Source organism: Limanda limanda, chromosome 3, assembly GCF_963576545.1.
Source record: "Limanda limanda chromosome 3, fLimLim1.1, whole genome shotgun sequence".
Lineage (NCBI taxonomy): Eukaryota > Metazoa > Chordata > Actinopteri > Pleuronectiformes > Pleuronectidae > Limanda > Limanda limanda.
In genome coordinates, this window is record NC_083638.1 from 10,966,633 (window position 1) to 10,980,267 (window position 13,635).

The following is a 13,635-nucleotide window of genomic DNA, read 5'->3' on the forward strand; positions in this document are numbered from 1 at the left end:
TCGTCAACACAGCTACTGGACGCACTGGATGTCTCCGGTGTGTTCTGTCAGGCTGACTCAAGTTCAGGACTTAGCTGGATCAGAACCATACAGTGAGTCAACAGTCAAAAACCACACGGCTGGTTTGACTGTTCATCTCCCCTCTGTTGACTGTAGAGTTGACAGATGTGTCGAAACGGTGGATTTTTTCACTTGCTCCAGACAACCCCCCTCCTGTGCATCAGATGTCTCATAGTGGATTTTGCTTCAGGCAATTGTGCGTGTGCTTGCGCGTGCGTGTGCGTCAGGTCCATGTACATGTGTGGAGCTTTGCTCATTGAATTGCGGGGTGGCCAAAAAATGATCCCTGTTACAGAAACTCCCCTAATAGCAGTGATTTAAACGTTACCTGCATGACTGCCTTGATAGGCTGTTGGAAGCAACACAGTGATTTAATTACCCTTTGAAGACGGCTGCCCTCTCAACTTCCCCCTTGCTATGTGCCTGTGTATCTGCTTTCTCAGGGGGAGATGATCGTATCACTGTACCGTTCCATAAATAATGAAGCCTCATCAAGAGAAAAGTCAACTGGAGGGTGTGATATCTCCTCAGGAAATAAGATAGTTGGACAAATATTGGATAAAATGATACACTGGCACACAAACGCACACAGTCTGTCTCCTGCCGGTCTCCCTCACACTGCTGTCAGTTCCTTATTCCACTTGATTCATTTTTTTTAATGTCTCTTAGATGAAGATGAGTATATCTTTTTTTCATTTGACATAAGTGTTTTTTTTTAACCACTGAGCTTTTAGGACCAGGAGACCTCCTGAGGTCCTGGTAAGGTTAAGGGTTGGTACTAAGATGTGAACTGTGGTCACGTTTGGTTAAGGTGTCTGTGTGTGTTTGTGCGATCGTGTGTGAGTGTGTGAGAGAAAAAAGGGGTGGTTCCAGTAAGGCATTTTCTCTGGATAGAAATCCATCCCCATAAGACAATGTGCTAGAGTGAGTGTAGAGGGCAGGGAAGATGAGGAGGAAGGAGGAGGTGTGTGTGTGTGTGTGTGTGTGTGTGTGTGTGTGTGTGTGTGTGTGTGTGTGTGTGTGTGTGTGTGTGTGTGTGTGTGTGTGTGTGTGTGTGTGTGTGTGTGTGTGTGTGTGTGTGTGTGTGTGTGTGTGTGTGTGTGTGTGTGTGTTAGGTGTTACTTGCTTGTCTCTGAGGCCTGCCTGTCATGTACAGCATCAGTCATGCTCTTTCACAGCAGTTTTATTTCATCCACCATTCCCTTTACTGCTTTGATGGCACAATTCACTGATACTGCCTTGTGGGAAGTGCAACTGTTTGGGTAGCATGTGTGCACGCAGTGTTACACATTGACACATTTTTGTCAAGTGCCTTTAAGCTGTGGCAGAGATTGGAACAAAGCCAGTCAGTAGAATTATTAAAAGTGAGGAGTATATAAAGCGTTTAGAAATTCCGGCTCCGAATCTTTTTCCGACCCCTTTTTTCTTTTCTCCCAAAAAGAATAAAACTTTTCCTTTCTTGTTTATCCAACGTCTCTTTTTAATCCAAGAAGTGACAGGAACACAAATTGGCTCATTTATTTGTTATTTTGTGCAGAGTGCAGGAAACATTTTTCCTAAAATGATACGACACTGGAGGTAGAGAACAATGTACAGTTCTTCTTTTCTTTGTCTACTGTTCTCTCCATCTTTTTTGTCCACAGTCTCGCCATCAAGTTGACTTTTATAACAGGCGTCCATTATGAGGCCTTAACTTGAAAGTGCATTGAAGGTAGACTGTCAGCACTGTGTACCCTGGCAGGGCAGAACAGGCCTTTCAACTTGCGCTGTTTCCTCACTCTTTTTAGTGTCTGTCTCTAATGCACTGCTGTCTCCCATCTTGTGATGGACTCCATTTCCCGTTCTGCTTCATCTGATCTCAACCGTGGTTTTTCGGTGGCAACAATCGTAACTTAGCTTTTTTCTGTCGAGCTCACTCACAGAGTTTCTTCTCGCTCCGTCTCTCCACACAGTTTCTCTCCACACAAAGAATGACAATTATCTGGTGCTGTATGCTGCAGAACTTGTGAGCTCATGGCTACAACATGGGAAGTAGTGGTGCTCGCAGCATTGATGCCGAAAGACTACTTGTTATTCTCTCGACATTCTTCACAGCTAACAATGCGTCCAGCTAGCGAGCGGCTAATGTAATGCATGAAAATGCAAAGGCATAATGACGGAGGAAAAAAAGATGAGGCCCTTGGGAATATCAACATTTTCCTCAGATGTATCACAAACTTACAAAGGAAAAACTCTATGCGACAAAAATTATAATATATGAACTCACCATCCACTGAAAAATTTACCTCCGCGAACTCTGCAGTTTCTGACATGTCAAACCCTCTGAGCTTCCAGCAGATTTCCACTTATAAGGCTGTGAGTGCCACAGGAGGGAGGCGTTCATACGGACTCTTCTGTGGAACATGTGAGCGTGAACATGACCCCATTTGAAAGTAGCACTACTCCCATTGTAACTACACTGTGTCCGATGCTTCTCTCCTACTGGTGCTCACTGATGTGATGCAGACTCCCTGTTGCTGCGCACTCACAAGTGGGTTCTTATCTCTCCCGCTTCCTGGGTGATAGCACCATCTGATAACTACAACAGTTACTGCTCTGTCTGATTGATTAACCAATGACCTCTGACACCCTGCGGGGCATTTTAATTGGCTGATGTATAATGAGCAGGCTTCCCTGAAGAAGAGCTGTTTTAACACCAGAAAGGAAAGGGTGGGGATTGGACGATCGTATTATCTGATTTAACTGATAACACCTGAGGCGGCTTGGATTCTGTGTATCTGTGTTTCTGTGTGTGTGTGTGTGTGTGTGTGTGTGTGTGTGTGTGATGCGGTTGTATTATTATGTGAGGATAATTTGTGGATTATATGATAAAGCTAAGTATATTTATATGCACTAAAACAAGGTGGTTAATGATGTGAGTGTGTGTGTGTGTGTCTGAGCATGTTGGGTGTAAATAAATGAGTTTCTTTCAGGCTGTAAGTTATGATGGGTGGATCAATACAACATCTTAATGCAGTCAGCAGGAGGCTTTCTAAGGCCGGCTCCTTATATTGCATTCAAATCTCCAATAACATAAAATTACACAGGCACAAATAAATACTTAATCTCTATATGCTGGATTTACAGGTAAATATTGGCATCTTTACATTTCTTATTGATCTTATTTCTGCCTAATAACATGCCGTCTTTATTTTTTATGCCCATGGAGACAGTCTGAAAGGAAAAATAAATTGCATCATTATTTTTTAAACATGGCTCCACAAGAGGTTAGAAGTTGGTAGAAGAAAGTGACAGAAAGAACAAAGTGTTGTTCCTTGCTTAGCGCAACCAATTTGTTTATTTCTGTTTGCATTTTGAATGTTTTTGTGTCTTTAATTTATCCTATTTAACCTTATTTGTCTCTCAACAAGGGAAAACAACAAGGGGATACTTACCAATGTATGACAATATCATGATAATAGCAAGTAGCTTACGTGGGCAAAATTATTCATACCCAAGATATTTCTCAAGGCAGTGGCTCAGGGGTTAGAGAGGAGGGTGGTTTTGTGGTTTTGTGTTATGATGTGGATTTCAAATCAGTATTAAATCTGATATTGTTGGCTATGAAGGATGCTTAACACAGAGTCATTGGATGGCACTACAGTTCGATGGTAGATGTTAGCTCAGACCTAACAATACATATTTCAAATGTCCTGGGGCCCTAAAATCCTAAGAACTGCAGCTGGAAATAGTTGAGGAATAATATTTTCTACATTAAAGACTAGTTGAACATTATTTTTATCTCATTTCATTCACGTGTTAAGGAGAGGAATACGCTTCTTTTTAGTCTCGATCGGAACGTGGTGTCATTTCCGACAGGTTTCTGTGATCTGCCACTTGGAACCCACGTCCACGGAGAGAGAGAAGGGAGAGGGGGAGGACTGCAGTGTTTGTGTGTGATTTCAGTGAGAGTCCATGATATGAAGCATAGCTCAGACCTCAGTGGTAATGATAGGCCTTTCAAGTGTTTTTTTCTTACTGAAGTAACCGTCAAATATTCATCAGAGTTGAGTCCTTATTGTTGTAGAACTTCTATTCTTGGCTTGTTTGCTCCCGCTTGCCTCGTGTCCAGTTGTTTTCATCCACCAGGCTGCTGTCATACATTTCTCTGACATGGTGAAAGCTGGTCTTTCCTGTGAGTGTTTTTTTTCTTTGTTATTATTAGTGTGATGGCGTGATTGTAGGAGGGGGAATCCGCTGGTTCATAAACAAGATGAACTCCTAAATGGCTTGTGACTGATTCCAGGTCAGGGATGTCAGTGTCAAAGTGTTAATGTTTTGGTTGCATTAGTTTAATGTTCAGGTTATTCTCTTCTACTGTTTTCTACTTGTTTATTTATCCAGCCATTTTCCTTGTATGTCTTATAGCATATTTGTTGTTTCCTCACTCGAGTCTCATCATATTTCATGCTGCAGTGGACAGGATGGAGTCTTATGAAAATGTATGTTCACCTTGTTGCCATTCTCTCTCGCCTCCCTTTTCCACGGTTCACATTTTCCATTGTCTTCCTTGTCTCGTCTTTTGCAATCCCCTTCTCCTACACATGAAAAGACTGTGAGGAGAGTGTACCAGCAGAGGAGCCACGTAAGTCCAAGAAAAGCTCAGTGTGTTGCCGTGTTTGTGTACTCTGGCGCGTGGTGGGTTGTGCCATAGGTGTGCATGTTTGTGGACAATGCTAGCTGAGCTCCCAGCATACCTCCTCGCAATTAGATACAGGATCCCGGAATGAAGAACAAGCTCATGTGGAAAAATAGGAATACCTCCTCTCCTCTCCTTTTCTCTCCCCTCTCAAACTCGCCATAATTACAGCACCAGACAATTACCCAGCATACTCCTGGGATGCACATTGTGTTCTCTTAATCTGGTGTTTTAAATAATTAAACCAACCATGAACTCTGTTTTGTGTGTTTCAAGAAGGCTGTGTATGAATGCACATATCTGTGTGTGCCTCTTTAGATTCTTGTGTTGCTGTTTGTGATCCTGAATCTTGTGATGCCTCTCCTACCAACCGATAGCTCTATCGCAATCCCACCTACATGGCAGATTTACTTTCATCAGTAAACTAATCTCTGGTTGTGTGGCTGAGACACCAACTATTCATACATTACTCTCTGGTGTGAGCAAAACACTCCCATAATCCCCTTCTCCGTGTTTTTGTAACAGCATGACATCCTGTCATGGTGAACTATGTACTACTATCAACAAAAAAAATCATTTTATATGTTTGTGTGCTAATTTTATTAAAAATGGCTAAAATATTACAACTAAATTCAGTGTTCAACTTGAGAATCTCTACTTTCTTCCCTCTTTTATTTGTCAAGGACATTGAGACATCTCATCTTACAGTATCTGACTTTGTGTACACCATACATACGTCAGCATTACACAAAGGGCACACATCTGTGTAAATCTTGCTTCAGTGGGTTTTGTGATAATAATCCAGTGCTTTTGTCTTCATCAGCCAAAAAACAAGAGGAGGATCTGGAGGATAAGAAATCCATAAAGAAGAGAATTAAAGAGCTCAAGGTGCTCGATCCCAAGATTGCACAGAATCTATGTAAGTATTGGTTTGCTCTCGGCCCACTCCTCCTGCCACAGATAAGACTTATACTCATCCCTGAGTCTCAATCTTTCAGTGTCGTGGGCCTGTCTGTAGTTCCAGCCTCACTCATGGACTGGAGCTCACCTATGTCACTTCCTGTATTTCTTAGGATTTGTGTTTTTTGCATGTTTTAAAGTGATGTAAAGGGGAAATGTTGCCAGAGAGTGAGTTGTTAGTTGCTTTAGCAATTAAAGCCAGGCAACTGCCTCAACACAACTTATGTCTTCACACAGCTTGGGCTGGAATTTACTGACTAAAACGGTCCAAGCCCGAAAAAAAAACTAACTCAGCCCAAATCAAACCTGACAGACTTTCTGTTTTTGTGTCCGAGCCAGGCTTAATGTTTTCTATGATTTCAGGCATGTACCTGACCTGAACCCTGATATAATTTTAGAATTTATCTCCAAACCTTTTGGGACCCCAGCTTTCACACTCAAATCTCTCACACACATGCACAAAAGCAGGCATGCACGAACGCACACATAGTTGGTCTTAAAATGGCAGTGTTAAAGCACCCCGCATTAATGAGGAACCAGCTGATCTTTTAAGCACTCCCCGATCTTAGAACCTCATTGGCTTATATTATGGGGGAGCTGTGACCTTTATTCCGTGTATTAAATGAAAATGAGACTAATCAGCCAAGTAACAGTGATACATTATGCAGCTAAAATTATAGAGCGGTTGAGTCTGCGGTTTGTGTTCCACCATAGGAGGTAAAGAGTTTATGCTATGATTAAGAATAAGTATAGGGGCTTTCACTCTGTTGCTTGATTGATGCCAATACACTGCAAATATGTTCAATTTAATGATTTATGATGAGTTAAAATATCCTTTTAGCAATAAAGGTACAGAGATCAAGTTTTACATATCTACTCATTAGTCAATTAGACCTTCATTAAATGTCATTTGCATATTGAACACTGGCTTCCCAACCCTTGCTTGAAGTTAAATCAGTAATTGCTAAGAATAAAGTTTATTGCTCTTACGTTTCAGTTAGTCATATACTGCGAAATCTGTCAAAGGAAATTGGGCAAGTGCAATCGTATTTTCATAATTTGGTTTTTAGAATTCTGTGTATCAATTAGAAGCTGGAACATTAAATGGTACTCAAAGCATCATAGTTTTTACCTTCAGATATTACCGTTAATCTTTAAAATCCTGCATCATCTGGCTCCTGGCCTATGCTCACGCATGTTGTAAATGTCAGGATCTTTTGAATGGTTCCACTAGCGAGTCTAATGACTTATCCTGACAAGGCATTTGCCATTCAGTCCCTGGTGGTACTTCTTGCTTGAGGATATCATGCTTGCCCAACCAGGGTAATTTTTCATATCACTTTTTCTAAAATAGTTTTTACGTGTGGCTGACTTCTGCATTGATGTATCTTTCATTTTATTTCTCTGCAGTTCCTTCTCGCGGCGCCTTTGTAATGTCCTTTTCATCTGATCTCACATCTACACATGTTTTTGTCAGGCTTTTAATCTTCTTTTAGTCTCCGGTTTTTAAGTTGTCTGGAATCGCCAGATTACTTGTCATTTTTTAATCATTTGTATATTTACCAGAGCATTTGTTGTCTGTTTTGATTGTTTCTGTCTAGCTATCTTCCTGGGTTCCTTCCGTATGCCTTATCAGGAAATCCGTTGCATGATAGTGGAGGTGGATGAGGAGCAGCTCACTGAACCTATGATTCAGGTAAAGCAGGTTTTTTATTAAATGTGAAAGGTTTAGAGCTCGAGTTACCAATGTGACATGACCCATAGGCAAACCACCTAACGCCTAATTCTGAAATGGGAATAATATTAGAAATTTGCTAAACCTACAAAGTGTAGCTGCTCAACTTGAGGCAGGAAGTAATTTTTTAGTGTTGCCATTCTCCGACTCCTTTGCTCATTTCAAATCTCTTTTTGTCAGAGAAGTCTTGTTAGCTTCTGATTCTACTTTCAAGTTTCCCCAGACTTGTTAAAGCTAGCAGGAAGAATGTAATGACTGCTTTTATCACAATGTGAGCCACATCATCTCTTGCTGTGGCCAGAATAATCAGACCCAATTACAATCACAATTAAGGCTGCACATATATAACACCTTGAATCAAAACAGGTCATAATGCTCTTTTTCTGTCTGTCTATCATAATATTCTTTATTCTGCCTCTTCAACTTTATGAGCAAACACATATACTGTATGATGCTGTGGCTTTGTCTTGTAAAATACATATATAAAATGGAGGAAATAGTAGATTTCGCCCATTCTTTAATAAATTAATAATCAAGAAACTGAAATATCTTATTTGCTAAAGGATCCAGATTTTCAGTTAGGTATTGGCCACAGTTTCAGTCTTGAGTCTCTAGAAGCATTACAGACGTGGATTTGGACAGTTTTATCCCATTATTCCTTAAATATCCCCTCAAGCTCCATCAGATTGGATGTTAAGCTTCTGTGAACAGCCAAAATCAGGTCTCTCAAAAGATTTTTCACAATGTTTAGGTCTGAGCTTGGACTGGGCCCCTTTGAGACAATGAAAGACTTCCCAGTCCCAGAGCCTCTCAAGCATGTTGGTGTCCAGACGCTTCAGGTCTTTATCTTGCTTTAAGTTGAACCACCACTGCAGTCTTAGGTCCTGTGCACTCTGGAGCAGGGTTTTTTCAAGGATCTCTCCTTTCTGTCAATTCTTACCAGTCTTCCTGTCCCTGCTGCTCAAATGCACTTGCATAGCATCATCCTACTTCTACCATGCGTCAACGTTGTGATGATGTTGGCAGGTGATGAGCCGTGTCTGGTATTTTACCTCATCAAACCAGAGAATCTTTATTATCATGGTCTCTGTGTCTCACTTAAAATGCTGCTCAGATGGTGGCCAAGACTGACTGGTTGGCCAGAATGACCGGTGGGTTTTTGGTCTCCTCCCTGACCGAGGCCCAACTTGCCTGGAGGCTTTCGAGGCACAGCAAATGGCCTGCCACCCTTTGTCTCAAACTAGGTTGTGTGAACAGTCTGCAACAACTTGTCGGTGGACCGTAGGCTGTTAAAAACAATGTAAGGACAGAAGGTCAACAGTGTAGGAAAGGAAAAACAAGTAAAGCAACTTTATTATCAATTCTGAAGGACAGTGGCAACTGGTGCCAGCAGGACACGCTCTACTTTTGTAATTTTTGTGCGAACTTTGGAAGCTTTATTTAGCAAAAGCCAGAAATTCTCAAGAGCCGTCTCGCAATTACAGATTTAAAGTCTTTAAATGGCTTTAATCAAGGGCATGAATAAGCAAACTATAGATATATAGTGTATATTTGTGAAGACGTTTAAATCATCTATATCACCAAAATGAGTTGATGTCCTACATTTTGTACTCCAGACGTTGAGGAAGTTGACTAATGGTTTTAAGAAATTAAGATGGTTAACCTGTGATTAGTCAGTCTGGTTGTGAGTAAGCTGAGCTGAAACAAATCAGCTACGAATAAAGAATTAATTTGATCGATAATTGTTAATTACAACACGCACATATAATCATCAAGGCCAATTCTATTATGGTACGTCAATAAAAACTGAAGTAATGGAAGTAGCAAAATTTCTCCTGACTCCAGGCATCAAAAAACAAATGTTCAACCCAATTTAAATGCATCAGACCAATGTATTTACCACACAATAGCAGTATTTGTTGAGATGTCTATTACATTCAAATGAGAATGCAATCAGTGTGGCCTAAATAATTCAACATTTGTTCCTTTTGGCAGTCTGAAAAAGCCAATCACAATTTCACTTTCAATTGTCTATACACAATATATGTAGCCCTAAGGATATAGTTCTGTGCTTGATAATTAAATCAATTTTATTGCAGTTACAAAACTTAACAATGGAATTTCACCAAAATACAAACAGAACAGCAGTTTAGATTTCTTTACAAGCCTGAACAAGGAATGACGGTCATTTTTCCCCATTGATCTTTAAGCGCAGAGGTGGAAACTACATCACTGTTTGAATCCATATTTATGTAACTAAAGGTATAAACAGTTCAAATCGGTGGACATTAACATGAAGTTGAGAAGGATATATGATATAAAAGTTTTCAAAGTAAGTGTGTGACATCATTACCGCAAGAATGTTTTTGCACAGGTTGGGCTTTTTAAATTTGTTTCTACTTTGCTTTCCTCTGTGCCGCTTCTCACTTGCTTTCTTCCTCTCTCTTCTTTGTAGAACCTGGTGAAGCATCTGCCCGAGCAGGAGCAGCTGAATTCCTTGGCCAAGTATAAAAACGAGTATGCAAATTTGTCAGAGCCTGAGCAGTTTGGGGTTGTGGTGAGTAAATACGATCGTACACAAACACTAAACTGTGACCTGGCCACCAGCTGACTATAGCACTACCAACATGTACAGACACAACCACAGACAATAGTTCTATTTCTTACATAGTATGTTGGTTTAATTGGAAAGACTTCTGACTACATAACTGTTTTATTTATCTATTTGAAGCAACGTCAATAAAGCAATTTAACGGAGGATATGTACATGGTTTTGTAAAACAGGCGTTATTACTATTTTAATGTTACAGTAATGTGAACTTGTCTTATATTCACATTAAATCTTTCCCTGGATGTCTGTCTTTCTCTCTGCACTTTCTCTCTCCCACACACACACACACACACATACACACACACACACACTGAGCACGAATAAACTAACCATGAGCTTTTAGAAATTCTATCGTTCTAAGCCTCAAGAAGAAACACAGGACATCTGTAGCTTCTGTGCTAATTTATGCACATTAAAGAGCAGCACTGCTGTCTAATTATGTCTGCATCTTTATCTTGAAGACCTTTCAATAGAGCTTTTTTAAGAATTATGCATTAGCGGTTGCAGCAGTTTTTGTATGAATTGTCTGTTTCTGCCTAGCAACCTGGTTGTACAAAACACACAATACCACTGTTTGTAATCACCCATGAAAGAGAGTCTTATCACTGAATGAAAAGGAAGCGACTGAGCGGTTAAGGGGGGATAGAGCCTGCTCAGCTGTTGTGTGTGGCTCATCAGGGAGTCATAGAACAAAGGGGAGCGTACTTACGTAATGTTGCTTCGCTGCTGTGCCTGCCTTGGCCCCGTCAGATGCTTCCACCTATCAAAAGTTCAGGTTTAAAGGGAAACACATGCACTTTATCTTTTCCTCCCTTTTATTTGTTTTTGACAATATCTCTTGATTTGAACTCTTCCTTATGTGTCTAATCCATGACATATAACTGATTACTTTATACAAGTCCTCATAGTGCCAAATCAAAGTCTTGATCTTCCAGTATTTCCATCAAAATCCATGTTATTCGATTAAACCATCTACTAGTTTTTACATTGCTCAACTTGTAGTGTAAAAACATGCAGTACAGTAGCTTTTATTGCTGTACATGAATTGTGCTTGATGACTTGCCGTCTCTGAAATTTGAGGGATCACTGTGTTTACCGGCATGTGCATCCTCCGGGGCTCGGCTGCAGTCACGCTCCTAATGACTGGCAGCTCTTTGAATGAAAGACTTTCATCTGGAATTTAAATCGATGTTGACACTCTACAGAGACATTTATTACAAGATGCCAGAAATATTTACTCACATTACTTTGTTTTGTTCCACTATTTGATGCATATCATTTAAATTGACTGTTCATTAGAGATGAGCCGGATACTCGGCTGAAACGAGTATCCGGTACGGATAAAGCACTTTTGCCGAGTACGATTATTATACGAGTAATCGGAGTCATTATCTGTGCTCGGACTGAATGAAAATCCTCACACAGCGTCACAGCGCTCCTCCCGTCACACACGGCTCTGCTCACTCACTCAGAGAACAGCTCTCTGTCTCTCAGTCACTCAGGTTCACTGCGCATCGGGACTGTTCCATAGGCTCAGTCAAGGAAGCAGAAATGATTCGTTAATTTCCCGACTGGGTCTTCGGGTACGAGTCTTTGGAAAATTTTTCACGAGAGCTGCATTGGCTCAGTAGAGAAGCGCTGGAGATGCGAGGGACGTTCACTGTCTCCCGGAGAAGTGAACGCTCTGTGTTTTTAGTATGGAAAGACGTGAATTGTATTTGTTCACGGGTCATGGTGACTGGTTTTGTTGTTTTCACTTTACATTTACACTTACTTTACAGTAAAGTAAACCTCTATTAAATATAGTACAACATGACAGTTTGTATGGTTTGAAATTGTCATTTATTATAATACGGATAATTCATATGGTTAACAGATACAGATAATGCTGTACTCGCTCATCCCTACTGTTCATACTCCTAAAATGTGAGGAACGCCAACAGCCTACTACCTCCCTGAGCTCATTTTCCTTAATGTCGTTAATTTTGTTATGTTGTGTTTTTGAATGTATCAAACCCCTCCCCTCTCGTTGTAAACCGCTCAGCTTGGTCCAGCGGTCATCATGGAAACAACAGCTGCACTTGTTCACTTCACCATGCACCCGATCACATTAGGTTTCTTTTTTTCCCATGATGTTTTTCTCCTCAACATAATGTTTCTATAGTTTATCAGATCTTTTGGGCTGTGTTTGAGTATTATATATTTTTTTATTTTATGAATTTTGTAATGTTCACCTGCCCTCTTTCCTATCCCTGCTGTCCTCTCTTACACACACACACACACACACACACACTAACAGACACTCACTCACTGACTGAAATAGTCATTTGATAACATTACAGTAGCTATAATTAAACCCTTGATGGAGGACATCAAACCGCACAGCCAGCTGTTGTGTGAAACAGACAATTCGAACCTGCACCCTCCCCTCCGCCCTGCACACATACACAATCACTATTGTGGCCAGGCCCTGGGCCCAGTGCAATATTTTCCAATTTTCTCTAATTGTGTGAGAGTGGTAATCCTAGGCAGCCTATTGTATATTCCACCCCCTCCGCTGCCCGCCCTATATGGACACAAAACTCTACAATTAACTTACCAGACCTGGGTCCCAAATCAAATCACTGCCAGCATCTATTACTACTGCCTAGCAACACTTTCCACCATGCACGTTGCATAAATGCCTTCCTAATCAGATCGGCTAAATGTGAGATTACCTAGAGTGTGATTTTGTTTACTATAAGTTTGACTATGTGCTTTGACTTTTTTGTCTCGGTTTGATTTATTTTCATTACTCTTGCTTCACTCCTCTTTTGTTTTAAAATGTTTACAATTCTCCTTCTCATACTATTCTTTTTCTCCTTGTTACAGATGAGCAGTGTGAAGCGTCTGCACCCTCGCCTCAGCCACATCCTCTTCAGACTCCAGTTTGAGGAGCAAGTAAACAACCTGCGTCCAGATATCCTGGCTGTAAACGCCGCCTGTGATGAGGTCAGGAAGAGCAGCTCCTTTGGCCGCTTGCTGGAGCTGGTGCTGCTGCTGGGGAATTACATGAATGCAGGCTCTCGAAACGCCCAGTCTTATGGCTTCGACCTCAGTTCTCTCTGCAAGGTAAGGGTTAAAACACTGACCTTATTACCTATATCTCTAACTGTTCGCATACAGCATGTAGACCTTCAGTCAACCACTGGCAGTGGTTCAACATGAGGGTTGTGTGCATCATTTTTTTCCTTCAATGATACACAGCTGTGTTCGGAGCTGGATTGTGGTAACAGAAATAAAACGATTTTTAAAATGAGAGCGTTATCACTCTTAGTCTAAGAGTCTCTGTTTGATTAAAAGTCCAGTTATAAAGTGTACAGACTATTTTAAGATCCTTGAAGGATGTCTGCTGTATCTTTCAGTTTTAACATACATGTGTTCCAAAACCTAGTACATTAACATAATATATATAATATTGATACTGTAAATAAAAGTTCAACTAATCAATAGTATTAACTCTGGGGAAAGAGACAATTATTGTGTCATGTATGACACAATAATTGTCCATCTTTTTATAAAGTTTATAAACTTTATAAAAAGATGGATGGT

The 13,635-nt window shown here is 40.6% G+C and overlaps 1 protein-coding gene across 1 annotated transcript in view; it reads left to right on the plus strand.

The window, feature by feature from the left end:
• Nucleotides 1–13,635, plus strand: part of LOC132998623 (protein diaphanous homolog 3-like) — a 144,800-nt gene that overhangs the window by 55,352 nt on the left and 75,813 nt on the right. The window contains exons 18-21 of the mRNA XM_061068351.1: nt 5,562–5,657; nt 7,300–7,394; nt 9,889–9,990; nt 12,916–13,155. Coding sequence (XP_060924334.1) covers nt 5,562–5,657; nt 7,300–7,394; nt 9,889–9,990; nt 12,916–13,155 — 533 coding nt within the window. The remainder of the gene's footprint in view (nt 1–5,561; nt 5,658–7,299; nt 7,395–9,888; nt 9,991–12,915; nt 13,156–13,635) is intronic.